The sequence below is a fragment of the Nerophis ophidion genome, linkage group LG09 (assembly GCF_033978795.1).
Source record: "Nerophis ophidion isolate RoL-2023_Sa linkage group LG09, RoL_Noph_v1.0, whole genome shotgun sequence".
NCBI lineage: Eukaryota > Metazoa > Chordata > Actinopteri > Syngnathiformes > Syngnathidae > Nerophis > Nerophis ophidion.
Window position 1 is genome coordinate 62,362,496 of NC_084619.1, and position 27,977 is coordinate 62,390,472.

At 42.8% G+C, this 27,977-nt stretch overlaps 1 protein-coding gene across 2 annotated transcripts in view; it reads left to right on the forward strand.

The window, feature by feature from the left end:
- The first annotated feature begins 356 nt into the window (after positions 1 to 356).
- The window catches only part of kif11 (kinesin family member 11), a 29,799-nt gene continuing 2,178 nt past the window's right edge, over positions 357 to 27,977 (forward strand). The window contains exons 1-25 of one of the 2 annotated variants that reach the window (XM_061911504.1): positions 357 to 551; positions 669 to 744; positions 7,516 to 7,642; positions 7,723 to 7,820; positions 7,894 to 7,972; positions 8,048 to 8,233; positions 8,299 to 8,423; positions 8,503 to 8,593; positions 8,668 to 8,813; positions 10,880 to 10,976; positions 11,046 to 11,141; positions 11,211 to 11,299; positions 11,374 to 11,461; positions 12,182 to 12,255; positions 12,351 to 12,465; positions 14,834 to 14,905; positions 14,970 to 15,105; positions 15,170 to 15,342; positions 15,608 to 15,730; positions 19,962 to 20,105; positions 20,854 to 20,948; positions 21,024 to 21,184; positions 21,260 to 21,378; positions 25,659 to 25,881; positions 25,953 to 26,122. In XM_061911504.1, the coding sequence (XP_061767488.1) occupies positions 671 to 744; positions 7,516 to 7,642; positions 7,723 to 7,820; positions 7,894 to 7,972; positions 8,048 to 8,233; positions 8,299 to 8,423; positions 8,503 to 8,593; positions 8,668 to 8,813; positions 10,880 to 10,976; positions 11,046 to 11,141; positions 11,211 to 11,299; positions 11,374 to 11,461; positions 12,182 to 12,255; positions 12,351 to 12,465; positions 14,834 to 14,905; positions 14,970 to 15,105; positions 15,170 to 15,342; positions 15,608 to 15,730; positions 19,962 to 20,105; positions 20,854 to 20,948; positions 21,024 to 21,184; positions 21,260 to 21,378; positions 25,659 to 25,881; positions 25,953 to 26,122 (2,901 nt within the window). In that variant the 5' untranslated portion in view covers positions 357 to 551; positions 669 to 670. The remainder of the gene's footprint in view (positions 552 to 668; positions 745 to 7,515; positions 7,643 to 7,722; positions 7,821 to 7,893; positions 7,973 to 8,047; positions 8,234 to 8,298; positions 8,424 to 8,502; positions 8,594 to 8,667; positions 8,814 to 10,879; positions 10,977 to 11,045; positions 11,142 to 11,210; positions 11,300 to 11,373; positions 11,462 to 12,181; positions 12,256 to 12,350; positions 12,466 to 14,833; positions 14,906 to 14,969; positions 15,106 to 15,169; positions 15,343 to 15,607; positions 15,731 to 19,961; positions 20,106 to 20,853; positions 20,949 to 21,023; positions 21,185 to 21,259; positions 21,379 to 25,658; positions 25,882 to 25,952; positions 26,123 to 27,977) is intronic. The other variant, XM_061911505.1, reaches the window with a different exon arrangement.

Below are 27,977 nucleotides of genomic sequence, written 5' to 3' on the forward strand. Positions count from 1 at the left end.
AAAAATAAAAAAATGAAATAAAAAGACAACTCCCCCCACCCTCCCGGGCCGTGGGACAAATTATTAAGCATTGACCGGTCTGCGGGTACAAAAAGGTTGGGGACCACTGCTGTATATCACTTTTCACGTTTGAAACATTTTTCAATCGTATTTTTAAAATGTGCCGTGGGGCCGTTAAAAAATTTCCTGCGGGCCGCACTTTGGACACCCCTGCTATACAATAATAACGCTAAATACCATATTTAAAAACATGCGCGCGTAATAGCAGTCATTTCCCAAGATGCACGGCGAAAGATCACGTGTCGAAATTGACCAATAGAGTCGTTCTTTTGCGTTGCTCTTCTGCAATTGGCTGAACGAATTTTAAAAAAAGCACTATGAGCCGTCTGTTGACGTTTGGGCGCCAGGAAGGCTGAATTTCAAAAGTGGGGCGAGCAGAAAGCCAACTCCTAAAAAAACAACAACCAAAAACTTCCTCGCAGAAGCGGACACCGCGAATAAACAAGTGAAACACATTCCGAGCAGAAGCGAATAACTCGTAAAGGCCCTCGGTAAGTTTTTTAGAAGTCCGGCCGATTAAGGCGGTTATCGCTAGCGAATATGCTAACGTGGAGACAGCGCCAGCTTGTAAAGTGGCGTCTTTGATAACAAACTCTTTTTCTCTGCAGTAATGGCTTCACACAACCTGAGTGGAGTCAAGCGAGAAGAAAAGGGGAGAAACATTCAAGTGGTCGTCAGATGCAGGTACGAAATATTCTCCTTTATTTCCAGTGTGATTTGTGACTGCTAAACGGCCGATACCTATTATTAGTAGTCAAAGAAGGCCGATATCGATTACTAAGAGTCAATCAATCAAAGTGTATTTATATAGCCCTAAATCACAAGTGTCTCAAAGGGCTGCACAAGCCACGGTGACATCCTCAGCTGAGGTCCCACATCCGGGTAAGGAAAAACTCAACCCAGTGGGCTACAATGAGAAACCTTGGTGGGGACTAGTGATGGGTCTGGCAACACCGATGCATCAGCGCATGCGTCGAGCTCATAGAGCAAAACCCTGTGTCGGCACGTACCGCTTTTAGAAAATCATGTGACCGATTATGAGCTGTTTCGGTCACGTGACCGATACGCGAACTGTGTCGCACTGACGTCTGTGCGCCAAACTGTGTTCATAAGGAAGCGCATCTGTCAACGAGATGCTGCTGCCAACAGAATCGCCGCACTTCAGTCGTTGGTCATTTGTAATTTATCGTCGTCGGAGATCATTTCCGCCGCCTGGGAATATTTTGATCATATATCGGCAAAAAAGGTATTTGTGTTCATTTCCTTGTCGTTTCATCCTGTTCTCTCAACATTTCCAGCATTGTCCCACCCACACAACCATCCGATTGGTTACATTAAAAAGCGGTAACAACCAATCTCTTCGATAGCTCAGTTGGTAGAGCGGAGGACTGTAGTTGTTCATACTGAGTTCCTTAGGGCACTTGTTCAAATCCATCTCGAACCCATTACCTTTTTACCATTTATTGATTAACGTGGACCCCGATTTAAACAAGTTTAAAAACTTATTTCGGTGTTACCATTTAGATTAAAGGCCTACCGAAACCCACTACTACCCACCTTGCAGTCTGATAGTTTATATATCAATGATGAAATAATAACATTGCAACACATGCCAATACAGGCTTTTTAGTTTACTAAATTGCAATTTTAAATTTCCCGGGAGTTTCGTCTTGAAAACGTTGTGTAATGACGTGTACGCAGGACGTCACAGGTTTTTAGGAAGTATGAGTGCTGCACACACACACACAGGTAAAAGTTGTCTGCTTTAACGGCATAATTACACAGTATTTTGGAGATCTGCGTTGCTGAATCTTTTGCAATTTGTTCAATTAAAATTGGAGAAGTCACAGTAGAAAGATGGAGTTGGGAAGTTTTAGCCTTAAGCCACACAAACACACGGTGATTCCTTGTTTAAAATTCCCGGAGCTGAAACTTTACTATGGATCAGAGCGCGGTTAAGCGAACATGGATCCCGACCACATGTCAACCAGCATGTTTCGGTGAGAAAATTGTGGTTAAAAAGTCGCCACTTACTGGATATCAGCTGAGCTTGTGTCGTCCGTATAGCTGCCTTCGACACTTGTGGCCGTACTTCTCACTATAACACTAGCAACACAATAGAAAGATAAGCTATTTCCCGGAATTATCTTACTAAATGTGTTTAAAAACATCGGAATACGTCCCAATGCTATCGCGTTTTTATTTTTTTTTTTAACTTTTTTTTTTTTTTTTTTTTTTTTTTTCTAGTTCGTCGCTATCAATATCCTCAAACACGAATCTTTAATCCTCGCTCATAATGAGGAACTTGTCATTTTTTCGGTCCGTATCACTGTTTTTGTTGGAGGCTCCCATTAAAATCAATGTGAATATGTGGGGAGCCCCCACACTTGCGACGTCATCGTCTGCGACTTCCGGTAAAGACGAGGCTTTTTCAGGAAGTACCAAAAGTGGCGAACTTTATCGTCGATTTTCTCTACTAAATCCTTTTCAGCAAAAATATGGCAATATCGCGAAATGATCAAGTATGACACATAGAATGGACCTGCTATTCTCGTTTAAATAAGAAAATCTCATTTCATTAGGCCTTTAAAATAAAATTGGGCTAAGCCTGGGCCCTGGAGAGGGGTTCCAGACTGAGGCCAAGGGAAAAAAACAACAACTCATAGCCATAGTACACATCCCTCTCACATGTGTGTAAGAGGGAAACATCAAACACCAAAGCAGCGGATACAGCCAGCCACTTCTACACACAGCTATGAATAAAAACTAAAAGAAACATATACACTGTGGTGGCCTCTGCGGTGTTCCACGCCATCACCCGCTGGGGTGGAGGGAGCATGTTCAGAGACAGGAGCAGACCCAACAAAGCAACCAGGAGAGCCGACTCCACTCTCGGCCGCCAACCAACTCTCGGCCAGTGTCCGGTCCGCATGGATGAGCGAGGATACGTCCAAGGAGACTGAGGTGTCCGACACCTGCTCACCCAGCCAAGACACCGCAAAGCCTCTCCGTCCCGGCGCTTAGTGCTAGCTCCGCAGCCCTGTCCCCTCATCCGCATCTCCTCCAGTCCCTCCAAACTGACTCCGGTGTGGCAGAGACCCTGCAGCTGGTCTCCTTGGCCAAAAGGCTCCCGGGAGGCAGATCCAGAAGTCCACAAAAAAGCACCGCAGAGGTCACGAAAGTGCCACCCCTTGTCTCACAGTCCCAAAGGGTCCCGGACCAAAAGGCAAAAAAATATAACACATGAAAACAAGAGGGAAACACAAAAGGATGACACAAGAGCACAGAGCTCCTGCCAACAGCAGCCACTACAGTAGCGATAAGCAAAAAGGCCGATACCGGTTATTAGGAGTTGATCAATCAAAGTGTATTTATATAGCCCTAAATCACGAATGTCTCAAAGGGCTGCACAAGCCACGGCGACATCCTTAGCTCAGTTCCCACATCAGGGCAAGGAAAAACTATGAGAAACCTTGGTTGGGACCCTTCTCCCCGCAATGGATGTCAAATAGATCTAGTTAATTGTGTGAGAGTCCGGTCCATAGTGGGGCCAGCCGGAGATCATCTTGAGTGGAGACAAGTCAGCAGCGCAGATTTATGCACAGATGAGTGATCCACCCTGGGTCCCGACTTTGAACAGCTAGGGCCTTTTTTTAATCTCTCAATGTTTTTAGGCCGTATCGCGATGGATGATATATATCTCGATATTTTGCCTTAGCCTTGAATGAACACTTGATACATATAATCACACCAGTCTGATGATTCTATGTCTACATTAAAACATTCTTGTTCATACTTAATTAATATATGCTCATTTTAAACTTTCATGCAGAGAGGGAATTCACAACTAAGTCAATTGACCAAAACTGTATTTATTAAACAGTTATTAAGCAGTGGGACAAACATTCATGTCATTTCCAAAACAGAAAGTGCAAGATTGTCAGAGACATTTTAAAACAAACTATTAGTGCACTTTTGTGCATGATGTCACCAAGATGACATATCAAAACACTAAATTAAAGTGCACTTTTTGTACAGAACGCCACTACAATAGTTTAAAACAAATAAGGTGCACTTTTGTGCATGATGTCACACAAGATATTTCAATAAGTGTGAAATAAAAAGCTGCATAATAGGAAATCAAAAGTGTATGTCCTTCGCTGTGGGGTAGGTTACTGCGGACGGTATCTCCTGTCGTTGAATATTTTTTTCATACGGTGTTGATCTGGAAATGGTTGCTTCGGCATTTTGTTGGTGTGGCACTGAACGGAGTTGTTGACATGCGGAATTTCAAGCACTCTTCATTCCCGAGCGGGTGACTTTTCAAATTATGCTACATTAGTAGTGCTACTACTTTTTGTAGCAACGCTTTGCCGCATAATTGTTCAACATATTCCTGCTTGAAGCCAAACCACCGCCGTACGCTGGACCCCGCGCTGTTTTTCTTGGGAATTAATTCTTCTTCCTTCATTTGTTACCAGATTCGTACCTTCTTTCTCTCATATTACCGCTAGCACAACAGTTAAAGGCCTACTGAAACCCACTACTACCGACCACACAGTCTGATAGTTTATATATCAATGATGAAATCTTAACATTGCAACACATGCATATACGGCCTTTTTAGTTTACTAAATTGCAATTTTAAATTTCGCGCGAAGTATCCTGTTGAAAACGTCGCGGTATGATGACGCGTGCGTTTGACGTCTCGTTGTAGCGGACATGTTGTTCCAGCCCCGATCCCAGCTATAAGTCGTCTGCTTTAATCACATTTGATTGATTGATTGATTGATACTTTTATTAGTAGATTGCACAGTTCAGTACATATTCCGTACAATTGACCACTAAATGGTAACACCCGAATAAGTTTCTCAACTTGTTTAAGTCGGGGTCCATGTTAATCAATTCATGGTAATGAATTGCATACAAAAATACACAGTATTCTGGACATCTGTGTTGCTGAATTTTTTGCAATTTGTTTAATTAATAATGGAGACGTCAAAGAAGAAAGATGTAGGTGGGAAGCGGCGTATTGCGGCTGCCTTTAGCAACACAAACACAGCTGGTGTTTCCTTGTTTACATTCCCGAAAGATGACGGTGAAGCTTTACTATGGAACAGAGTGGTTAAGCGAACATGGTTCCCTACCACATGTCAAACGGAAGGTTTCGGTGAGAAAATTGTGGTAATAAGTCCGCTCTTACCGTAGACATGAGCATATAGCTTGCGTCGTTCCTCGTTCACATGTCAAAGAGGCAGCTGCGGACTCTCTTGTCTCCTCCGACCGGCCGCCCCCGAACGTGGCATGCTTCCACCATGGAGGAGTGGGAAAAAAAGCTCAGCCCGGCCCCAACGACTGCCTTCGCTTCGCCTCGTCGAAAAACGTGGCGTTTCTCTCAGAGGCACTGGCGGTCACCACACCCGTGGCCACACCCCTCCGACTTTCAGGTAAACCATATAATCTCACTAAAACACTAGTAACACAATAAGCAGATAAGGGATTTTCCAGAATTATCCTTGTAAATGTGTCTAATCCCACTGCCCTCGTTTTTTTTTGTTTTTTTTTTAATTAATTTTTTTTTTTCAGTCCTTCACTCTAATTTTCTTCATTCACGAATCTTTCATCCTCGCTCAAATTAATGGGGAAATTGTCGCTTTCTCGGTCCGAATCGCTCTCGCTGCTGGTGGCCATGATTGTAAACAATGCGAGGATTTGAGGAGCTCCACAACCTGTGAATTCACGCGCACATCGTCTGCTACTTCCGGTACATGGAAGGCTTCTTTATTAGCGACCAAAAGTTGCAAATTTTATTGTCGATGTTCTCGACTTAATCCTTTCAGCAAAAATATGGCAATATCGCGAAATGATCAAGTATGACACATTGAATGGACCTGCTATCCCCGTTTAAATAAGAAAATCTCATTTCAGTAGGCCTTTAATGTTACCATGCCGCTACCTCTCTGCTCCGCGAGGGCGTGTGACGTTGCACGCGTGACTGAATGTGACGTATGTAAGAATGTGCGCTGGTTTTATGTCTCTGAGAAGGAGCGAGAAGAGAGTGAGAAACGCCTGTAGTGTAATGCCCGCAGCTAAAAACAACTGTGTGAGAACGTATATTCGAATATCAGTCATTTTCTATATCGCACAGAGACAAACCCGCGATATATCGATTATATTTCATATATCGCCCAGCACTACCTTTGACCCGTCAAAGGTAGTCTCACGAGAACAAGCCTGCTGAATCCTCGAACAGGTCCACTGAATTGCGGGACATGAAACTGCGCACTACTTTTAATGAGCCCACACTGTGGGTGTTTGCGAACTCGGGCAAATATCCACATACTGTATGTCAAAATGCCAAAAAATCGGCGCTGATAATCCAACACTTTTATGTTAAAATACTGAACAGATGTTTACCTCATCCCAATAAACATCTGTTCTGTATTTTAACATAAAAGTGTTGGATTGTGAGGCATTAAAAGCCACAAAATGCAACGGGTCCATCAGACCCACAAACGCTGGCTGAGTGACAACAATATGAACGTTGCATGGAAATTTCTCTGCCAGTTTCTGCATCCCATAGGGATTCTTCTTTTGTGTTTTTGCACCTGCGGTTCCAACACGAGGTTGCAACATTGTTGGTCAACACTGTCTGCTCTCATTTTCTCGCACATTTGACCCTCTGATGTTCTGTGTACCTACACTCTGTCCTCCTCCTGTCTAGGCCTGCTGTGTGCGTGCGTGCGTTACACAGAACATCAATTTCCACCTTTTTTTTTAGCCCCAGGTCCAGTGGACCTGGACATCTTATATGTAATAGAAATGTGTAGTGGGGGGTGTATGGTTTGTGGCCATTAAATATGTATTCTAATATACCGTATTTCCTTGAATTGCCACCTGGGCGCTAATTAATTTAAAACATCTTCTCACTCCTGCGCTCACCAAAGGCTTGCGGTAAAAGTAAGCATGCCCTAATTATTTCAAAACATCTTCTCACTCCTGCACTTGCCAAAGGTATGCAGTAAAAATATGAGTGTGATGTAAGCTTGGACCTTAAATCCTACTGAATAGCTCTTAATCTTCTTCCCTTTATGCGATTTCAAATTACTGGTATTGAAATCAGCCTCCTCCATTTTGAAATGATGACAGGGGAAGTGTCACTCATGACGTCACGAGTTTGACCAGGCGGTAATACTAAGCATGCGCTAATTATTTTGGGAAGCGAGTTTGACCCGTCAGTAATTCAAGGCAGGCGCAAAAAATAAGCCCTGCGGCAATTCAAGGAAATACGGTATGTTTTTCACAGAAAATTAGCCAAAGCCAGGGGGTCTCAGTTTGAAAATTTAATTAATTGTATAATTTTTCTTTTAATAAAAGAATAAAAACGGGTCCCACAGACCCGAACGCCACACAGTGCTGCCTGTAAGGTAACAAGTACCACATTTCCCCCGTCAGACCGTTCAACACGATGGAGCGCAAGTCCCACAGCGTCGTCGACTGCGACCCAAACAGGAAGGAAGTCACCATGAAGACGGGGGCCGCTGCGGACAAGGCGTCCCGGAAGACGTACACCTTTGACATGGTGGGTGATCTTCCACTTTTTTTACGTGCTTTTGTGTGACGGACTCTTACTCGCTCCCCCGGCTGGTTCTGGTCTGGCAGGTGTTCGGACCCGCCGCCAAGCAGATCGAGGTGTACCGCAGCGTGGTGTGCCCCATCCTGGACGAGGTCATCATGGGCTACAACTGCACCGTGTTTGCGTGAGTGTCCGCGCCGTGGTCGCGGGAGCGTACTTGCTGGCTACGCCTGGCGTTCACTGCCATGTCTTTGCAGCTACGGTCAGACGGGAACGGGAAAGACCTTCACGATGGAGGGAGAAAGGAGTCCGGACGAGCAGTTCACGTGGGAGGAGGCAAGTGGAAGTCCCCTCTGGCGGGAGGGACCTCCTGGCCGCCAAGTGACCGCTCTCTTCTCGTTGCTCTTCCAGGACCCTCTCGCCGGGATCATCCCCAGAACTCTCCACCAGATCTTTGAGAAGTTGTCTGAGAACGGCACTGAGTTCTCCGTCAAAGTGTCGCTGCTGGAGATCTACAACGAGGAGCTCTTTGACCTCCTCAGTCCCACCGAGGACGTCAATGAGAGACTGCAGCTCTTTGACGACCCGCGAAACAAGGTCGGAGCACCACACGGCCCGGTGCAAACACGAGCATGTTAACACTTTTGCTATTGTGCTGGTAGCGCGGCGTGGTGGTCAAAGGTCTGGAGGAGGTGACGGTTCACAACAAAGATGAGGTGTATCTGATCCTGGAGAGAGGAGCCGCTAAGAGGAGGACCGCCTCCACTCTCATGAACGCATACTCCAGGTAGCCCCGGCCAACGCCTGGCTTCCTCCAGAACGTCCCAAGTTTGCTAACTGATGGACTGCCGTTTGTGTTTCGCCAGTCGCTCCCACTCGGTGTTCTCCGTCACCATCCACATGAAGGAGATTACGATGGACGGCGAGGAGCTGGTAAAGATCGGAAAGCTCAACCTGGTGAGGATCCGTTCCCCGACAAAAGCCCGTGGGAGTCATTTGTCTCTGAGAGCGACTACCGTGCCCTCCTCCAGGTGGACCTGGCCGGCAGTGAGAACATCGGGCGCTCTGGTGCGGTGGACAAACGGGCCAGAGAGGCGGGAAACATCAACCAGTCTCTTCTGACGCTGGGCAGAGTCATCACCGCCCTGGTGGAGAAACGCCCGCACGTCCCGTACAGGTCTGCAAACACACACATACACACACACACACACACACACACACACACACACATTTACTTTAGAGCTGCACGGCAGTGCTTCTCTTGGCTGGTGACCATTTACTAAGGATGACACCGTCTCCGTTCAGTTGACCTAACACGGTGTAGAGCAATGTTCCTCTAAGGCAGGCCTGGGCAATTATTTTGACCCGGGGTGGCCATGTTTTGAGGAAAAAAATGTACCTGGGGGCCAGTATATCTATTATTCGGAACACTAATACAAAACCTCACAATAATGTCTGCTTGAAAACGTTATGACAGACTGCCTTAAAAAAACAGAACATATTCTAAAAAAAAATTGCTGAATGTGACACCCTGTACAGGGTTTCCCACACATTCATTTATTTGTGGCGGCCCGTCACGAAAGAATTACGGCCGCCACAAATTAAATTGATTTATTATAATTTTTTTTCCCCCGGCTTTTGACTCGCTCGCCCGCTCATAAAAGCAATGGGACTCTGTCTGTGAATGGAGCTTGTAGTTACATATTATATAAATATGTATATAAATATGTACATAAAGTGTTGTATTTATAGTCCAACTCCGCGTTCTTCTTGGTCATCGCCGCCGCAGTTTAACCTCTTAAGGCCCAAGCTCTTTGTTTACATGCTTTTTTTAAATTTCTCTTTGCTATTTGGGCTTATTGGACCCTAATTAGAATAAAAAACTAAGAATCATCTTTTTATATGATGTACTAAGTCCGTAAGCAACAATCCGAATCTGAATCAGAAGAGTTTTTATTGCCATTGTTTGAGAACGGGTTCACAAACTAAGATTTTTGCTTGGCCTAATATAAAACACAATTAACACAGAATAGAATAACATGAGCTGTAACTGAACTATCAGATCTTGTTATTGTTCTTGTGTCTGATAGTCGAGGGGAAAAAAACTGTTCAGGTGGCGGGAGGTGTGGGTCTAGATGGACCGTAGTCTTTCGCCTGAGGGGAGAGGGGAGAATAGTTTGTTTCCAGGGTGAGAAGAGTCAGCTGTGATCCGACCCACACGCCTGGTGTACTTCATGTTTAGTGACATGGTAATTCTTATTTTTACACTTTTTTTTTTCTCCAAATTCCATTGTATGTTATACTCTTCTGACACCACCAGATGGCAGTATAAGTGTCCACATAAGCGGCCATAAGACCCCAATTCAGTAGTGTACACAATTTTGGAACTAAGAGCTAAAAGGTGCTGTCCACGCATGTGGCCACTAAGGCCTTTAGAGGTTAAGGCATGAAACAGGAAATGCATATTACAAAACCTAAAACATATTTTCAGTGTCTCTGTGAAAACCATTTGTTGAATACAAAACTGTAAGGCTGTTGGCAAAATAAAAATCCATAAATTAGCTGCACCGTTGTATAAGCCAGAGGGTTCAAAGCATAGGAATATATAGGTCATATTCTCCAAAAAACATGGTACGTTGTTTACACTCCAGTTATTATAAAATGTTTGAACAAAAGCTGTTTGTTTAGTCTTTATTTGAAGGGACAATGCACGGAAACTTTAAAATCAAAGACAGATACGTTCTGTACCAGATTATAGCTAAATAGCTAATTTCCATCTGCAGTCCCTGGCTACCTAAATTAAAGGGATACAAAAATCATGCAATAAAATTATGACAATAAAATCATACCGTATCATGTAATCAAATTTAGAAAAGTCATAAAATGCCCTTTCATGGACACATACTTAATATACAATACAACCACACCTCATTTACATCATCACACAAAGACAATACATGCTCTTGTTACATCTGTCATCATTTGTAAAAACAACCATCATTTTAACAGACACACCTCACAATTTACAACAAAAATGCCGTCATGGATAAATATAATACACATTATGTTGATCTGTCAAACATAGTGCCCACCTTAGTGACCGTGTGAGCAGAACAAAAGCTGTGACATGATCCAGGGTGCGCGCAATGCACGTTTAAACGGGGTCTTCATGTCAGAGTTAACTTTGTTACAAACAATGTCTCACCTTAACCCTTCGTTTACGGGCATCTGGTCCTGCCGCAGAGAGTCCAAGCTGACCAGAATACTGCAGGACTCCCTGGGAGGACGCACAAAGACCTCCATCATTGCCACCGTGTCCCCCTCCTCCAGCAACCTCGAGGTGCTTTTTGTCTTTACCCCTGGTGAGGAAGACACACAACTAACGTGTGTGCGTGTGTTTGTGGTGCAGGAGACTCTGAGCACGTTGGAGTACGCCAGCAGAGCGAAGAACATCATGAACAAGCCGGAAGTCAACCAGAAGCTCACCAAGAGGTTGCTCATCAAGGTAGTCAAGCTCCGCCCCTGTGGGAGTCCTCAGCACGGATGATGATGATGATTGTGTCGATGTCATCAGGAATACACGGAGGAGATCGAGCGCCTCAAGCGTGACCTGGCCGCCACTCGGGAAAAAAATGGCGTCTACCTGTCCACTGAGAATTACACGTACGTGCGAGCGTGACTGTGTTTGTGTGTGCGTGGGTGGATGCGCTAAAATTGGGGTGTTTTTTTTTTTCTAGGAGCATGATGGGACAGATTGACGCCCAGGAGGGACAAGCACTGGAGTACACCGAGCGCATTGCTGCCATGGAGGCGGAGCTTAAGAAGGTAGATGCAAGCGGCTCCACAAGAGAGGAAACGTGCTACTTCCTATGAGGGGCCGTTCGGGACATTATTCAGAATTACCTCTTACATACACTGCTGAAATGCTCTCACATAAACTGAAATGTTTTTCTGTCACACACACTACTGAAATGCTCTCACTTGAACAACTGAAATGTTTTTTCTCTCACACACACTACCAAAACACTCTTATACACACTACTGAAATACTCTTATACACACTACTGAAACACTCTTATACACACTACTGAAATACTCTTATACACACTACTGAAACACTCTTATACACACTATTGAAACACTTTTATACACACTACTAAAATGCACTCACATGAACAACTGAAATGTTTTTCTCTCACACACTACTGAAACAGTCTTATACACACTACTGAAATGCTCTCACATGAACAACTGAAATGTTTTTCCCTCACACTACTGAAACACTCTTATACACACTACTGAAATACTTTCACATGAACAACTGAAATGTTTTTCTCTCACACACACTACTGAAACACTTATACACACTACTGAAATACTGAAAAAACATTTCAGTTATTTATGTGAGAGCATTTCAGTAGTGTATGTTAGAGGTAATTCTGAATAATGTCCCGAACGGCCCCTCATAACTTCCTGTCCACATTGAATCCTCTCCGTCCGTGCGTTCTCCTGACTTTGACGGAGATGCGTATGCTGCTTCCACAGGTGACCGACTTGTTCATGGAAGGCAAAAGCCAACTGGAGCACTGCGCCGCCGAGCTGGACGACAAGCAGCAGATGTAAAAAAAAAAAAAAACTGAAAAAAAAACTGCATCCTCACTGTGACGTGGTCGTCCTCATGTGTCTTTTCCATGCGTGTCTTTTTGGCGCATAGGCTGGACCACACCAGCAGAGACCTGCAGCAGACCAAAGACAGGCTGGCTCAGGAGGAGTTCATCAGCACCGAGCTGCACTCGGCCCAGGAGAACCTCTACAACACCGCCACGCAGGTCCCGCCTCTCGCACCTCGCTAAAAATGATTGACACGTTCATTTTAGCTCGGGCGTCCAAATTGTTTACAGGAAACGCAAAAGCACATTCAGTCTTTTCAATTTTTTCGTCATGAAACATGCAACAACTAATTACGGGCCTGCTGCTATGCATGTGCGGCATGAAATATGCTACAACTAATTATGGGCCTTCTGCTATGCCTGTGCATCATGAAATGTGTTGAAACTAATTACAGGCCTGATGCTATGCCTGTGCAGCATGAAATATGCTACAGCTAATTATGGGCCTGCTGCATGAAATATGCTACAACTAATTATGGGCCTGCTGCTATGCCTGTGCAGCATGAAATATGTTCAAACTAATTATGGGCCTGCTGCTATGCCTGTGCAGCATGAAATATGCTACAACTAATTATGGGCTTGCTGCTATGCCTGTGCATCATGAAATGAGTTAAAACTCATGGGCCTGCTGCTGTGCCTGTGCAGCATGAAATGCGTTAAAACTCATTATGGGGCTGCTGCTATGTCTGTACAGCATGAGTATGGGCTTGCTGCTATGTCTGTACAACATGAAATATGTTAAAACTCATTATGGGCCTGCTGCTATGTCTGTACAGCATGAAACATGCACTAACAGCGAACACATCCATCCATTTTCTACCGCTTGTCCATTACAGGGTCGCGGAGGGTGCTAAAGAAATGGAATATGTTTGTACAACTCACATTAGATACACAATAACTCCAACACGTGAGAAATGCATTGAAACAAATGTGCTAGCTCGACGCTAATTTACATTGCATATGCCATATACATGCTACTGATTAGCACTCCAACTTTGGTAATAAAAGCTCCAAATAGGATGCACGTAACAATCAAACAGCTGATGTGTAATAAGTACAAACCTTACCGTTTTAACCAGGGGTCACCAACGCGGTGCCCGCCCGCGGGCACCAGGTAGCCCGTAAGGACCAGATGAGTTGCCTGCTGGCCTGTTCTAAAAATAGCTCAAATAGCAGCCCTTACCAGTGAGCTGCCTCTATTTTTAAAATGTTTTTATTTACTAGCAAGCTGGTTTCATTTTGCTCGACATTTTTAATTCTAAGAGAGACAAAACTCAATTTGAAAATCCAAGAAAATATTTTAAAGACTTTGTCTTCACTTGTTTAAATAAATTCATTTATTTTTTTTACTTTGCTTCTTATAACTTTCAGAAAGACAATTTTAGAGAAAAAAATACAACCTTAAAAAGGATTTAAGGATTTTTAAACACATATACCTTTTTACCTTTTAAATTACTTCCTCTTCTTTCCTGACAATTTAAATAAATGTTCAAGTAATTTTTTTATTGTAAAGAATAATAAATACATTTTAATTTAATTATTCATTTTAGCTTCTGTTTTTTCGACAAAGAATATTTGTGAAATATTTCTTCAAACTTATTATGATTAAAATAAAAATATTCTGGCAAATCTAGAAAATCTGTAGAATTAAATTTAAATCTTATTTCAACGTCTTTTGAATTTCTTTAAAAAAAATTGTCCTTGAAAATCTAGAAGAAATAATGATTTGTGTTTGTTAAAAATATAGCTTGGTCCAATTTGTTATATATTATAACAAAGTGCAGATTGGATTTCAACCTATTTAAAACATGTCATCAAAATTCTAAAATTAATCTTAATCAGGAAAAATTATTAATGATGTTCCATAAATAATTGTTTAGTTTTTTTCCAAAAGATTTGAATTAGCTAGTTTTTCTATTCATTTTTTTTCGGTTGAATTTTGAATTTTAAAGAGTCGAAATTGAAGATAAACTATGTTTCAAAATTAAATTGTCATTTTTTTCGTGTTTTCTCCTCTTTTAAACCGTTATATCAAGTGGTTTTTTTTTCATCATTTATTCTCTACAAAAAAACCTTCCGTAAAAGGAAAAAAAATGTATAACGGAATGACAGACAGAAATACCCTTTTTTTTTTATATATATAGATTTATTTATTAAAGGTAAATTGAGCAAATTGGCTATTTCTGGCAATTTATTTAAGTGTGCATCAAACTGGTAGCCCTTCGCATTAAGAAGTACCCATGAAGTAGCTCTTGGTTTCAAAAAGGTTGGTGACCCCTGGTATAAACACTTTGTGGGACTCCACAAAAGACGAGACTGGCACATTCAACTTAAGGGCAAAGACTACTTCCTGACTACAACAACAAACCGAAATGAATGCATACTTGCAGATGATATTTAGAAGTGTAAGGAAAGTAAATAATATAATATTAAGAAGTCCTTTACACACTCACATCTCACTTAATAAATAATATATTTCACTCTACTAAAGTTCAAAGTAGGTTTTATTCCTGTGATCTTGAAACAGCTGCTGAGCACAGTGGACATCAGCACCGGCGACGTCTCGGGTCTGCACGCCAAGCTGGACAGGAAGAAAGCGGTAAGAACGCCGTCAGACTTTTATGGCACCAAAGCGGGCTCACGACGGCGTGCTCGTGGTGCAGGTGGAGCTGCACAACCAGCTGGTGCAGCAGAGCTTGTCCGAGCGCATGGCGGCGGCCTTCAGCGGCGTGCAGGACAGCATCAAGCAGCACGGCGGCGAACACGCTCGCATGCTGAGTGGCTACTCGCACGACATCGGTACGCCGCCGCAAACCCCTTTGCGCACGCACCTCCGACTGACGCTACCGTGTTTCCTGTCCAGACGGTCTGCTGGTGATCAACACGGCGGCGCTGACCTCCGCCCTGAGCGGCATGAAGAACCTGGTGGGCGGAGTCGGCCAGCTGGTGGGCGAGGGCGTGGCCCGCTGCCAGGAGCGAGCCCAGCGGCTCCCGGCGCTCTGTGAGCGCAGCAAGCAGATTATGGAGGAGCTCCTGGTGAGGATGCACACGCTCTCGTTTCCATGATGACAGCTAACAGCGAATATGGCGCCCGTGTTGTCACGTGATGGGCTTTTGACCAGAGGATCTCCTAAATGATTGGTCAAAAGTCCCTCAGGTGATTACAGGGCGCCATGTTTGGAACCGGGTTGTCCCTACGCTAAACAAGGCTCTGTTGTAAACAAAGTGATATCACCCCCTGGTGGCAAGACTTGTGAATGATCTTTTTATATTATTTTTGCACCTCTGTGTGTGTGTTTAGGAGGAGCACCGGCAGGACATGGAGGCTCTGCAGTGTCAGACCCTGATGGGTTTTTCTGTTCTCAAAGAGCTGAGCGCCACCCTCAGGAGCAGCATGGAAGCGCAGCGAGCTGTGGCTGACAAGGTCAACTAATTGGTATTTTTATTAGAGGTGGACCGATATTGGGCCGATGTTGATATTTAGCGGTGAAGGAGGCCGATATCTAGTGATGGGTCCGGCAACACCGATGCATCGGCGCATGCGTCGAGCTCATAGAGCAAAACCCTGTGTCGGTGCGCGTATCGCTTTTAGAAAGTCACGTGATCGATCATGAGCTGTTTCGGTCACGTGAGCGATACGCCAACTGTGTCCAAGTGACGCCTGGGCGCCAAACTTTGTTTATAAGGAAGCGCATCTGTCAACGCGATGCTGCCGCCAACAGAATCGCCGCACTTCTGTCGTTGTTCATTTGTAATTTATCATCGTCCGAGACCATGGAGCAGCCTCAGGCAAAAGAAAGATTTACGCAATGAAATAATAACTAAGAAGATAAAATATTCACATTATTTATTGACTGTATCTAAAAAAGATAAAAATATATTTTTATTTAAAGAGGAACATTATTACAATTTCAAAAGGGTTAAAAACAATAAAAATCAGTTCCCAGTGGCTTGTTGTATTTTTTGAAATTTTTTTTAAAGTTTTTTCAAAATTTTACCGGTCCCGAATATCCCTAAAAAAAGCTTTAAAGTGTTTGATTTTCGCTATTTGCGATGCCACTATCCATTTCCCTGTGACGTCACACAGTGCTGCTAATGTAAACAAACAACGGCGAATACCACAGCAATATATAGCGACATTAGCTCGGATTTAGACTCGGATTTCAGCGGCTTTAGCGATTCAACAGATTACGCATGTATTGAAACGGATGGTTGGAGTATGAAAGTATTTAAGAAGAAACTGAAGCTATTGAGCGAATAGCTTTTGACGCTATTCATAACCATAGCATGGCCGAATAGCTGCGTTAGCATCGCCGGTAAAATGTGCGGACCAAACGATCAGGACTTAAGCATCTCGTGACACTGGAGCAACTTAAATCCTTCGATTGGTAAGTGTTTTTTTCGCATTAAATGTGGGTCCAAGGAAACGTAATATAGTTGCAAATGCATCTGCAGGTTATCCATACATCTCTGTGCCATGTCTGCCGGTAAATAGCATGTTAGCATTGTTTATCGTAGCATGTTAGCATCGATTAGCATAGCATGTTAGCATCGATTAGCTGGCAGTCACGCCGCAACCAAATATGTCTGATTAGCACATAAGACAACATCAACAAAACTCACCTTTGTGATTTCGTTGACTTTATTGTTGCAAATGCATCTGCAGGTTATCCATACATCTCTGTGCCATGTCTGTCATCGCCGGTAAAATGTGGAGACACTCCGGCACATTCAATGGGGGTCTGGCGGCAGACACTTTCGCATCTTCGGGCCAGTGGTGCAACTTCCTCCCTGTTAGTGTTGTTACATCCTTCGACAACGCACCGACGAGGCATGATGTCTCCAAAGTTCCAAAAAATAGTCGAAAAAACGGAAAATAACAGAGCTGAGACCCGGTGTTTGTAATGTGTTGAAAATGAAAATGGCGGCTGTATTACCTCGGAGACGTCACGTTCTGACATCATCGCAAAAAGAGCGATAGACAGAAAGGCGTTTAATTCGCCAAAATTCACCCATTTAGAGTTCGGAAATTGGTTAAAAAAATATATGGTCTTTTTTCCTGCACCATCAAGGTATATATTGACGCTTGCATAGGTCTGGTGATAATGTTCCCCTTTAAATGAAGATATGAAATAATCTTAAATGAATTACAATGACTTGGTTTATATTATTGTATTTACTAGGTCAGGGGTAGGGAACCTATAGCTCGTCAGCCAGATGTGGCTCTTTTGATGACTGCATCTGGCTCTCAGATAAATCTTAGCAGACATTGCTTAACACGATAAGTAATGAATAACTCCGCTGGAAATCACAACGTTCAAAATATAAAACATTCTCATGCATTTTCTTCCATCCATATGTTCTCTACCGCACCGGTTCAAGGCTGCGGGTGGCTCTGCCAAAGCAAGCTGTCTTTCGGGGTACTAGAGGGTCGCATTATGTTAAGTATTTTATTTATTATTGGTTAGCTTCAGAAAAACAATGTCATTAAAAAGAATAATAGACTTACACTGTAAAAATGTTGGTCTTACTTAAAAATCCACACATTGAGTTGTATTCAGTGTTAAAAAATGTTATATGGCTTTCACGGAAATACATTTTAAAATATTTGGCTTTCATGGCTCTCGCAGCCAAAAAGGTTCCCGACACCTGTACTAGGTCATAAAATCAGTGTCAGTTGAGTCGGTCCGTAGATTGCCTGTAGGGATTTTTAATGTCCAGCAGATGTCAGTATTTAGTGACACAGTATCAATACAGTTTTGCAATGTGTCGAAACGCTTCATGACGCCTCATCAAACCATCACTACCGATGACGGATATTTGGAGCATATATTGATTCCGAATAAAAGTTTATTGTTTATTATTTATTGAATGGATCCCTATTAGCTGATGCCAAGGCGACTGCCAGTCTTCCTGGGGTCCAAGTAGGAGCATACAAAATAAAAATACAAAGAATACATGCATTACCAATCTGTATACAAAGGAAAAATACAACATAAGATAAAAAAGCTAGTTAAACACAGTATTAAAAATTCCCGTCATGTGGGCAACTGCAATAAGTGTATCTTTAAAGCTGTCTTGAACGACAATGTACTTTGTGAGAAATTAATGTGAGATGGCAACCCATTCCAGAATGATCTACATCCATACATGACTGTGTTTGAAGAAAATATGTCCTGGGAGCAGGAAGTTCCAAATAGCCATTGCTGGCATTCCTGGTGTCATGAATGTGTGTGTTAGTTGATTTTAAAAACTGTTGGTAAAAGTACTCTGGTGATTGAGCGAACATGATAGTTCTAAAGAACATAAGGAGACTACAATGCTTCTTTTTGTTCAACAGACAACCAGGACAGGCGTGAATGCATGAATTAAATATTAGTGTGAAAAGAACATTTAAGTACAAGTCTAGCCGCTCTGTTCTGAACAAGTTGCAGTTTGTTCAAGTCAGAGTAAATGTAACACATTGCTGTCAAAATTCCATCCATCAATCCATCTTTTTCCGCTTATTTGAGGTCGGGTCGCGGGGGCAGCAGCCTAAGCAGGGAAGCCCAGCCACTTCGTCCGGGTCTTCCCGTTGGATCCCGAGACATTCCCAGGCCAGCCGGGAGACATAGTCTTCCCAGCATGTCCTGGGTCTTCCCCGTGGCCTCCTACAGGTCGAACTTGCCTGAAACTAGGGATGTGTTCGGGTGGCATCCTGGCCAGATGCCCGAACCACCTCATCTGGCTCCTCTTCATGTGGAGGAGCAGCGGCTTTACTTTGAACTCCTCCCAGATGACAGAACTTCTCACCCTATCTCTAAGGGAGAAAAGCTCATTTGGGCCGCTTGTACCCGGGATCTTGTCCTTTCGGTCATAACCCAAATCTCATGACCAAAGGTGAGGATGGGAACGTAGGTCGACCGGTAAATTGAGAGCTTTGCCTTCCGACTCAGCTCCTTTTTCACCACAAAGGATCGATACAGCGTCCGCATAACTGAAGACGCCGCACCGATCCGCCTGTCGACCTCACGATCCACTCTTCCCTCACTTGTGAATAAGACTCCGAGATACTTGAACTCATCCACTTGGGGCAGGGTCTCCTCCCCAACCCGGAGATGGCACACCACCCTTTCCCGGGCGAGAACCATGGACTCGGACTTGGGAGGTGCTGATTCTCATCCCAGTTTCTTCACACTCTGCTGCGAATCAATCTGAGAGCTGAAGATCCTGGCCAGATGAAGCCATCAGAACCACATCGTCTGCAAAAAGCAGAGACTTAATCCTGCAAGCCACCAAACTAGATCCCCTCAACACCCTGACTGCGCCTAAAAATTCTGTCCATAAAAGTTATGAACAGAATCAACATAACTGAAAAAGTAATGGATGGACCTTGGTGTAATGTTCAGGAAATAAAAACAATTCCTCTCATCATACTTCTCCCTCCATTAGTCCCCCACCTATTGGTCCTGGCCTCTGGTCGTTGGCTGCGCTGAGAATTATGGGAGATGTAGTTGCTTTTTTCATCGGCTAATGCAAAAGCGGCAGAAAAAAACTCCCCTCGCCAAGTTTTAGTTTTGTACCGTCAGTCGTCACAGCAATATTGTGACGATTAGAATACCGCCGTATTTACCCGAGTCTTCTCAAAAACATTGTGCCTGGTCTTCCTGCCGCAGGTGGAGGCCATGCAGGATATAGGCCAGTTCTTCAGAGGTCTGGTCCAGGACCTGGGGGGTCTGCGTGAGGCCACGGTGCAGAGTCTGACCTCCCTCCAGGCCAAGCAGGATCAGTTGGAGGAGGACATCCGACAAGCTAAGAAGGTAAGTAATACAGCCAGGAAGTGTCATGGTTGCGTGGGATTCCGGGTAATTGTTATGTTGTCTTACAGTGCAAATGTTCTCCCGAAATGTTTGTCATTCTTGTTTGGTGTGGGTTCACAGTGTGGCCCATATCAGTAAGAGTGTTAAAGTTGTTTATATCACAACCTTCAGTGTAACCTGTATGGCTGTTGAACCACTATGCCTTGCAGTCGTGTACGTGTATATGCGAAAGTCTCTAACAACATGTCACGGGGCTGGCAAGCTGCTTGTACATGTTGTAGAAGGCGTCAAAGGCAATGGCTTCGTAGTACGCCCTTATTATTGTTATCTGGGTGACCATCAGCAGATATCCGCGAGAAAGGTTGCGGCTCCCATTGTCTTCTTTATTATATGAAACGGGTCAAAATGGCTCTTTGAGTGGTAAAGGTGGCCGACCCCTGCCATAGTGGATCTAACATAACAGTCAGAGTCCAGTCCATAGTGTGAGAGTGGCCGTGCCAACAACCTCACCTCCCCACCTTCTACCAGCCTCGTCACGTGCGTCGTGTCCTTGAGCAAGACACTTCACCCTTGCTCCTGATGGGTGGTGGTTCGGGCCTTGCCTGGCAGCTCCCGCCATCAGTGTGTGAATGTGGAAGTAGTGTCAAAGTGCTTTGAGTTCCTTGAGGGTAGAAAAGCGCTATTTGCCATAATACACATCCCGAGTCCCCGGTGAGGTGACCTTTCTTCACCTTCTGACCTGCTTCAGAGCACCGAGGAGGCCATGCGGTGCCTGCAGGACCTGTGCTTGCCCTCCAGAACCCTGAAGACCCCTCTTCAGGAACTTCAGGAGAACCTCAGCAGGTGAGCCTGCGTCCTCCCCGTCCCAACGTCGGGCGAGTGTTTCTGGAGTCACCGGACGCTTTCTGCGCTCCTCAGCGGCTGCAGCGTCGTGGAGCACCGGGCCTCCGCCCAGGCCGACCTCCTCGCCTCCACCTCCGGCTCTCTGGCCTCCTCGCTGCGGCGCCACCTGGACCAGAGTCAGGGAGCGCCAGAGGAGCTGAGCGGCTGCTGCTCTCGCCTCCAAGATTCCGTTTCCGGTACTAAACCCCCCCTCCTTTCCCTGATACCCACATCTCTGAGTGGTGGTCTTCACGTTTGGGTGGTGTCTGCAGCGCTGCTTCAACGAAACCAGGACTGGAGCTCCAAACTCAGGGAGCACACCGAGACCCAAGCCCGGGAGCAGCTGTCCCTGGTGGAGAAGATGTGCGCTGATGCAGAGGACCTCAGTCAGGTAAGCAGGCATGGGATTTTTCCCTCTAAAGTCGGAATTCCGTCTTTTTTAATCTCGGAGGGGAAAAAGTGTCGACCAATCAGGACATCTGTCATGAATGATGACGTCATCACCGCCCTTTTCCAAATGTAAACAATGTCGGTTCTCGAGAGAAAGGACGCTTCACGAGTAAAAGAAATTGATAAACATGTCAAAAATAAGTTTCGTTGGGACTGAATGGAAAGGGAAATCACTGATACTGTTGGGAAGAAGGAAGTCACGACTTTGTTCGACGATTTTATTCGGAAAATCGACTGTCCCGGGAAAGTTTTGTGCACATGGTGTCATGATATCATTGACTATGGATCACAAGGTTTCAAGGCTTTGGAAGTACATGCGAAACGCCAAAAACATATGAAACAACTTGAAGCAAGGAAAACAAACTTTTCACTAGCTGGTTTTTTTGGATGTCAACCGAAAGTGAGCAAACCTTACGGACCTAACATCGACAACTGCCGTAGACATCGAGAGGAAAGATCCACCCAAACAATCCACTTCAGTTGCAGACAGGGTAGTTAATAATGAAGTAAGCGAAAAAATATTTGCTTGCGAAATACGCATGTTTGTTTTAAATATTAACCAATTATTGCTTTGCGAATTATAAATGTTTTTTTCTAAAAATAAAAAGCCACGTGAAAATATATTATGAAATTACAGAAATTCAAAGAGTGGAATTATTGATTCCGGTTAACAATTTATTTGCAATAAATTTGCATATAATACTATTTTGTAATATTAAGTTCTCATGTAGTTTCTTGAAACAATATTGTCAGTGGTGTAACAATCTTGAAGGTAAATATTTTCACACTTGTTTCATGCAATATGTCAGTGTCCTCACATTATTATTATTTCCTATTTTCAAATATGAGTAAACAATACAGTACTGTTTACTCATATTTGAAAATAGGAAATAATACGGATACAGGGATGATCTAGAGCAGATGGAAGTGGAGAGAGAGTCCAAGAGGCAGAAGTTGGCAGTGAAATCCAAAAAAGAAGCTACAAAAGCAGAGACCATAAGGAAAATGCAGGCTGCTCAGAAATTTGCAAGGAAAGCTCATGTTAGGGCTCTCCAAGCAATTAAATGTGTGAAGTGAACTGAAGTAATGTGGTAATACTGTAAATCAGGGGTCACCAACGCGGTGCCCGTGGGCGCCAGGTCGCCCGTAAGGACCAGATGAGTCGCTCGCTGGCCTGTTCTAAAAATAACTCAAATAGCAGCACTTACCAGTGAGCTGCCTCTATTTTTTTAAATTGTATTTATTTACTAGCAAGCTGGTCTCGCTTTGCTCGACATTTTTAATTCTAAGAGAGACAAAACTCAAATAGAATTTGAAAATCCAAGAAAATATTTTAAAGACTTGGTCTTCACTTGTTTACATATTTGTATTTATTTTTTTACTTTGCTTCTTATAACTTTCAGAAAGACAATTCTAGAGAAAAAATACAACCTTAAAAATGATTTTAGGATTTTTAAACACATATACCTTTTTACCTTTTAAATTCCTTCCTCTTCTTTCCTGACAATTTAAATCAATGTTCAAGTCATTTTATTATTTTTTATTGTAAACTATAATAAATACATTTTAATTTAATTCTTCATTTTAGCTTCTGTTTTTTTTGACGAAGAATATTTGTGAAATATTTGTTGTAATTTATCAGGATTAAAATTCAAAAAAAATATTCCGGCAAATCTAAAAAATCTGTGGAATCAAATTTAAATCTTATTTCAAAGTCTTTTGCATTTCTTTTCAAATTTTTGTTCTGGAAAATCTAGAAGAAATAATGGTTTTGTCTTTGTTAGAAATATAGATTGGTCCAATTTGTTATATATTCTAACAAAGTTCAGATTGGATTTTAACCTATTTAAAACATGTCATCAAAATTCTAAAATTAATCTTAATCAGGAAAAATTACTAATGATGGTCCATAAATAATTTTTTAAGTTTTTTCCAAAAGATTCGAATTAGCTAGTTTTTCTCTTCTTTTTTTCGGTTGAATTTTGAATTTTAAAGAGTCGAAATTGAAGATAAACTATGTTTCAAAATGTAATTTTCATTTTTTTTTCGGTTTTAAACCGTTCAATTAAGTGTTTTTTCCATCATTTATTCTCTGCATAAAACCTTCCGTAACAGGAAAAAAAATGTACAACGGAATGACAGACAGAAATACCAATTTTTACACACATATATATATATATATATATATATATATATATATATATATATATTTCATAAAGGTAAATTGAGCAAATTGGCTATTTCTGGCAATTTATTCAAGTGTGTTTTAAACTGGTAGCCCTTCGCATTAATCAGTACCCAAAAAGTAGCTCTTGGTTTCAAAAAGGTTGGTGACCCCTGCTGTAAATAAACTGTAGATAATAACACTGATCAATGTGATACCTGTGGATGTGAAATTAACACAAGATGTAAATATTAGTGACTAAATACTGTTGGGACTGAACCATATACAGTGATTCATTAGGATTATTGGGTATGTATGTTCTAATAATGATGTTTTCATGTCTTTAAACACTAAAATATTTTCTTCAAATGGTGCTGTCTTTGTTAATTTTAGCATGGTAAATTAACATGCTAAAACATGCCCTGGCCCTGGCTGGGGGCCTCCGTTCCCCAGACCCCCGGACATTTTTTCAGTCTTTTTCATTATGGTCAAATCACATGCCTGATAGTGAGAGTCCTGTTCATAGTGGATCTAACGTAATATTGTCAAAGTCCAGTCTATAGTGGATCTAACAAAATAGTGAGAGTCCAGTCCATAGTGGATCTTATATAATAGTAAGAGTCCAAGCCATAGTGGATCTAACATAATAGTGAGAGTCCAGTCCATAGTGGATCTAACATAATAGTAAGAGTCCAAGCCATAGTGGATCTAACATAATAGTGAGAGTCCAGTCCATAGTGGATCTAACATAATAGTAAGAGTCCAAGCCATAGTGGATCTAACATAATAGTGAGAGTCCAGTCCATAGTGGATCTAACATAATAGTAAGAGTCCAAGCCATAGTGGATCTAACATAATAGTGAAAGTCCAGTCCATAGTGGATCTAACATAATAGTGTGAGAGTCCAGTCCATAGTGGATCTTATATAATAGTAAGAGTCCAAGCCATAGTGGATCTAACATAATAGTGAAAGTCCAGTCCATAGTGGATCTAACATAATAGTGTGAGAGTCCAGTCCATAGTGGATCTTATATAATGGTAAGAGTCCAAGCCATAGTGGATCTAACATAATAGTAAGAGTCCAAGCCATAGTGGATCTAACATAATAGTAAGAGTCCAAGCCATAGTGGATCTAACATAATAGTGAAAGTCCAGTTCATAGTGGATCTAACATAATATTGTCAACATCCAGTCTATAGTGGATCCAACATAATAGTGAGAGTCCAGTCCATAGTGGATCCAACATAATAGTGAGAGTCCAGTCTCTAGTGGATCCAACATAATACTTAGAGTCCAGTCCATAGTGGATCTACCATAATATCGAAAGTCCAGTCCATAGTGGATCTAACATAATATTGTCAAAGTCCAGTCTATAGTGGATCTAACATAATAGTGAGAGTCCAGTCCATAGTGGATCTAACATAATAGTGAATGTCCAGTCCATAGTGGATCTAACATAATAGTGAGAGTCCAGTCCATAGTGGATCCAACATAATAGTGAGAGTCCAGTCCATAGTGGATCCAACATAATACTGAGAGTCCAGTCCATAGTGGATCAAATATAATAATGAGAGTCCAGTTCATAGTGGATCTAACATAATATTGTCAAAGTCCAGTCTATAGTTGATCTAACATAATAGTGAGAGTCCAGTTCGTAGTGGATCTAACAAAATATTGTCAAAGTCCAGTCCATAGTGGATCTAACAAAATATTGTCAAAGTCCAGTCCATAGTGGATCCAACATAATAGTGAAAGTCCAGTCCATAGTGGGTCTAACATAATAGTGAGAGTCTGGTTCATAGTGGATCTAACATAATAGTGAGAGTCCAGTCCATAGTGGATCTAACATAATAGTGAGAGTCCAGTCCATAGTGGATCCAACATAAATAGTGAGAGTCCAGTCCATAGTGGATCTAACATAAATAGCGCTTTATGTCCCCCAGACCCTCAGAAATGTTTTCAGTCTTTTTCATTGTGGTCAAATCACATGCCTGGGTAAGAACCTAACTACCAGGTCAAGTCTCCATGGTTACCGGCCGTCTTCCCGCCTCCTGCAGAGTGTGAAGACACACGGCGTGGAGAAGGTCCACGCCATGGAGGTGCAGCTGTCTGGCCAGCAGGAAGAGGTGACGAAAGCCATCCAGACGCTACAGGAGCGGACCTCCCTGGACGGCGCCGCGCTGGACCGCCATCAGGCCGAGATCCAGGGCCAGGTGGAGGCCGCTCAGCAGGTGCTCAGCATGGTTCTACAGGAGGAGCTGCAGCACGACGTCCCCACAGGTAAGTAAGCGGGTCTCCCGCCATCTTGCTCCGCCTCCTCCCTCACCTGACCCGCGGGTTTGTCTCCTCAGGCCAGACGCCTCAGCGGCGGGAGTTTGTCTATCCCCGCCAGGTGGACAGGAAGTGGAGCCGCGCCGAGCTGGAGAGTCTGAGGAGGCAGCAGGAGGAGCTTATGGCCGCCGCCAAGGGGGAGGAGCTAGAAGACGAGGAGGAGGAGGAGGACGACGATAAACACAGCCAGGTGAGCATGCCGCCATTTTGCTGGCTTAGCATAAATCAGTGGTTTTCAACCACTGTGCCGCAGCACACTAGTGTGCCGTGGGAAATTATGCAACTTCACCTAATTTATGCCAAAAATATTTTTTGCAAATCAATAATTATAATGTCTCGTTGCTTAGTGTCTGTGCCGTGTAAAACTCTGCAGCATTGCTTTGTAAAAGTCGGAATGTGTCTGGTGAGACAAGGATGGTTTGTTGTGAACGTGGTTTTTCAATTTTAACAAATTAAAAAACTTATTCAGGTGTTACCATTTAGTGGTCAATTGTACGGTATATGTACTGTACTGTGCAATCTACTAATAAAAGTCTCAATCAATCAATCCCGATAAGCAGACCACAGTGGGAGGCAGAGTTCAGGTAAAAAAAGGTATGTAATGCTTAAACCCAAAACGAACGAAAGGGAAAGGAAAAGGCTACGCAAAACGAAAGTCAAACTGAACTGGCTACAAAGTAAACAGACAGAATGCTGGACGACAGCAAAAACTTCCGGCGTCCACAAAGTACATTTGTATGTGACACGACAATCAACAATGTCCACACAAAGAAGGACAGCAACAACGTAGATAGCCTTGCTTGCTAACACAAATTATATTTTTTAAGGTTTTCTGCTGGTGGTGTACCTCCGGATTTTTTTATGACAAAAATGTCCCTTGCCTTAAAAAAAGTTGAAAAACACTGGCATAAATTGTGTTAGCATTTTTAATGTATGTCAGGTTTGATATTTCAGCCAATAATGTGTCTAATACACCACACAAACACACACACTATATTGTACTTCTTTTGATGTGGTGGAGGACTTGTTTGTGTAACATGTATGCTGCCACCTGCTGGCCGTACAGTGGCCTTGTAGTTAGAATGTCTGCCCTGCGATGGTTCGGTTGTGAGTTCAAACCCCGGCCGAGTCATACCAAAGACTATAAAAATGGGAGCCATTACCTCCCTGCTTGGCACTCAGCATCAAGGCTTGGAATTGTGAGGAAAGTATCTCCACATCTGTTAGTATTGTGTTATTATTGTTGTGTTGTTTTTGTCAGGAAAGTATCTCCACATGTGTTAGTATTGTGTTATTATTGTTGTGTTGTTTTTGTCAGGAAAGTATCTCCACATGTGTTATTGTTGTTGTGTTGTTTTTGTCAGGAAAGTATCTCCACATGTGTTAGTATTGTGTTATTATTGTTGTGTTGTCAGGAAAGTATCTCTACATGTGTTGTTATTGTTGTGTTGTCAGGAAAGTATCTCCACATGTGTTAGTATTGTCTTATTATTGTTGTGTTGTCAGGAAAGTGTCTCCACATGTGTTAGTATTATGTTATTATTGTTGTGTTGTCAGGGAAGTATCTCCACATGTGTTAGTATTGTGTTATTATTGTTGTGTTGTTTTTGTCAGGAAAGTATCTCCACATGTGTTAGTATTGTGTTATTATTGTTGTGTTGTCAGGAAAGTATCTCTACATGTGTTGTTATTGTTGTGTTGTCAGGAAAGTATCTCCACATGTGTTAGTATTGTCTTATTATTGTTGTGTTGTCAGGAAAGTGTCTCCACATGTGTTAGTATTATGTTATTATTGTTGTGTTGTCAGGAAAGTATCTCCACATGTGTTGTTATTGTTGTGTTGTCAGGAAAGTATCTCCACGTGTTAGTATTGTGTTATTATTCTTGTGTTGTTGTTGTCAGGAAAGTACCTACACGTGTGTTATTATTGTTGTGTTGTTTTGGTCAGGAAAGTATCTCAACATGTGTTAGTATTATGTTATTATTGTTGTGTTGTCAGGAAAGTATCTCCACATGTGTTGTTGTGTTGTCAGGAAAGTATCTCA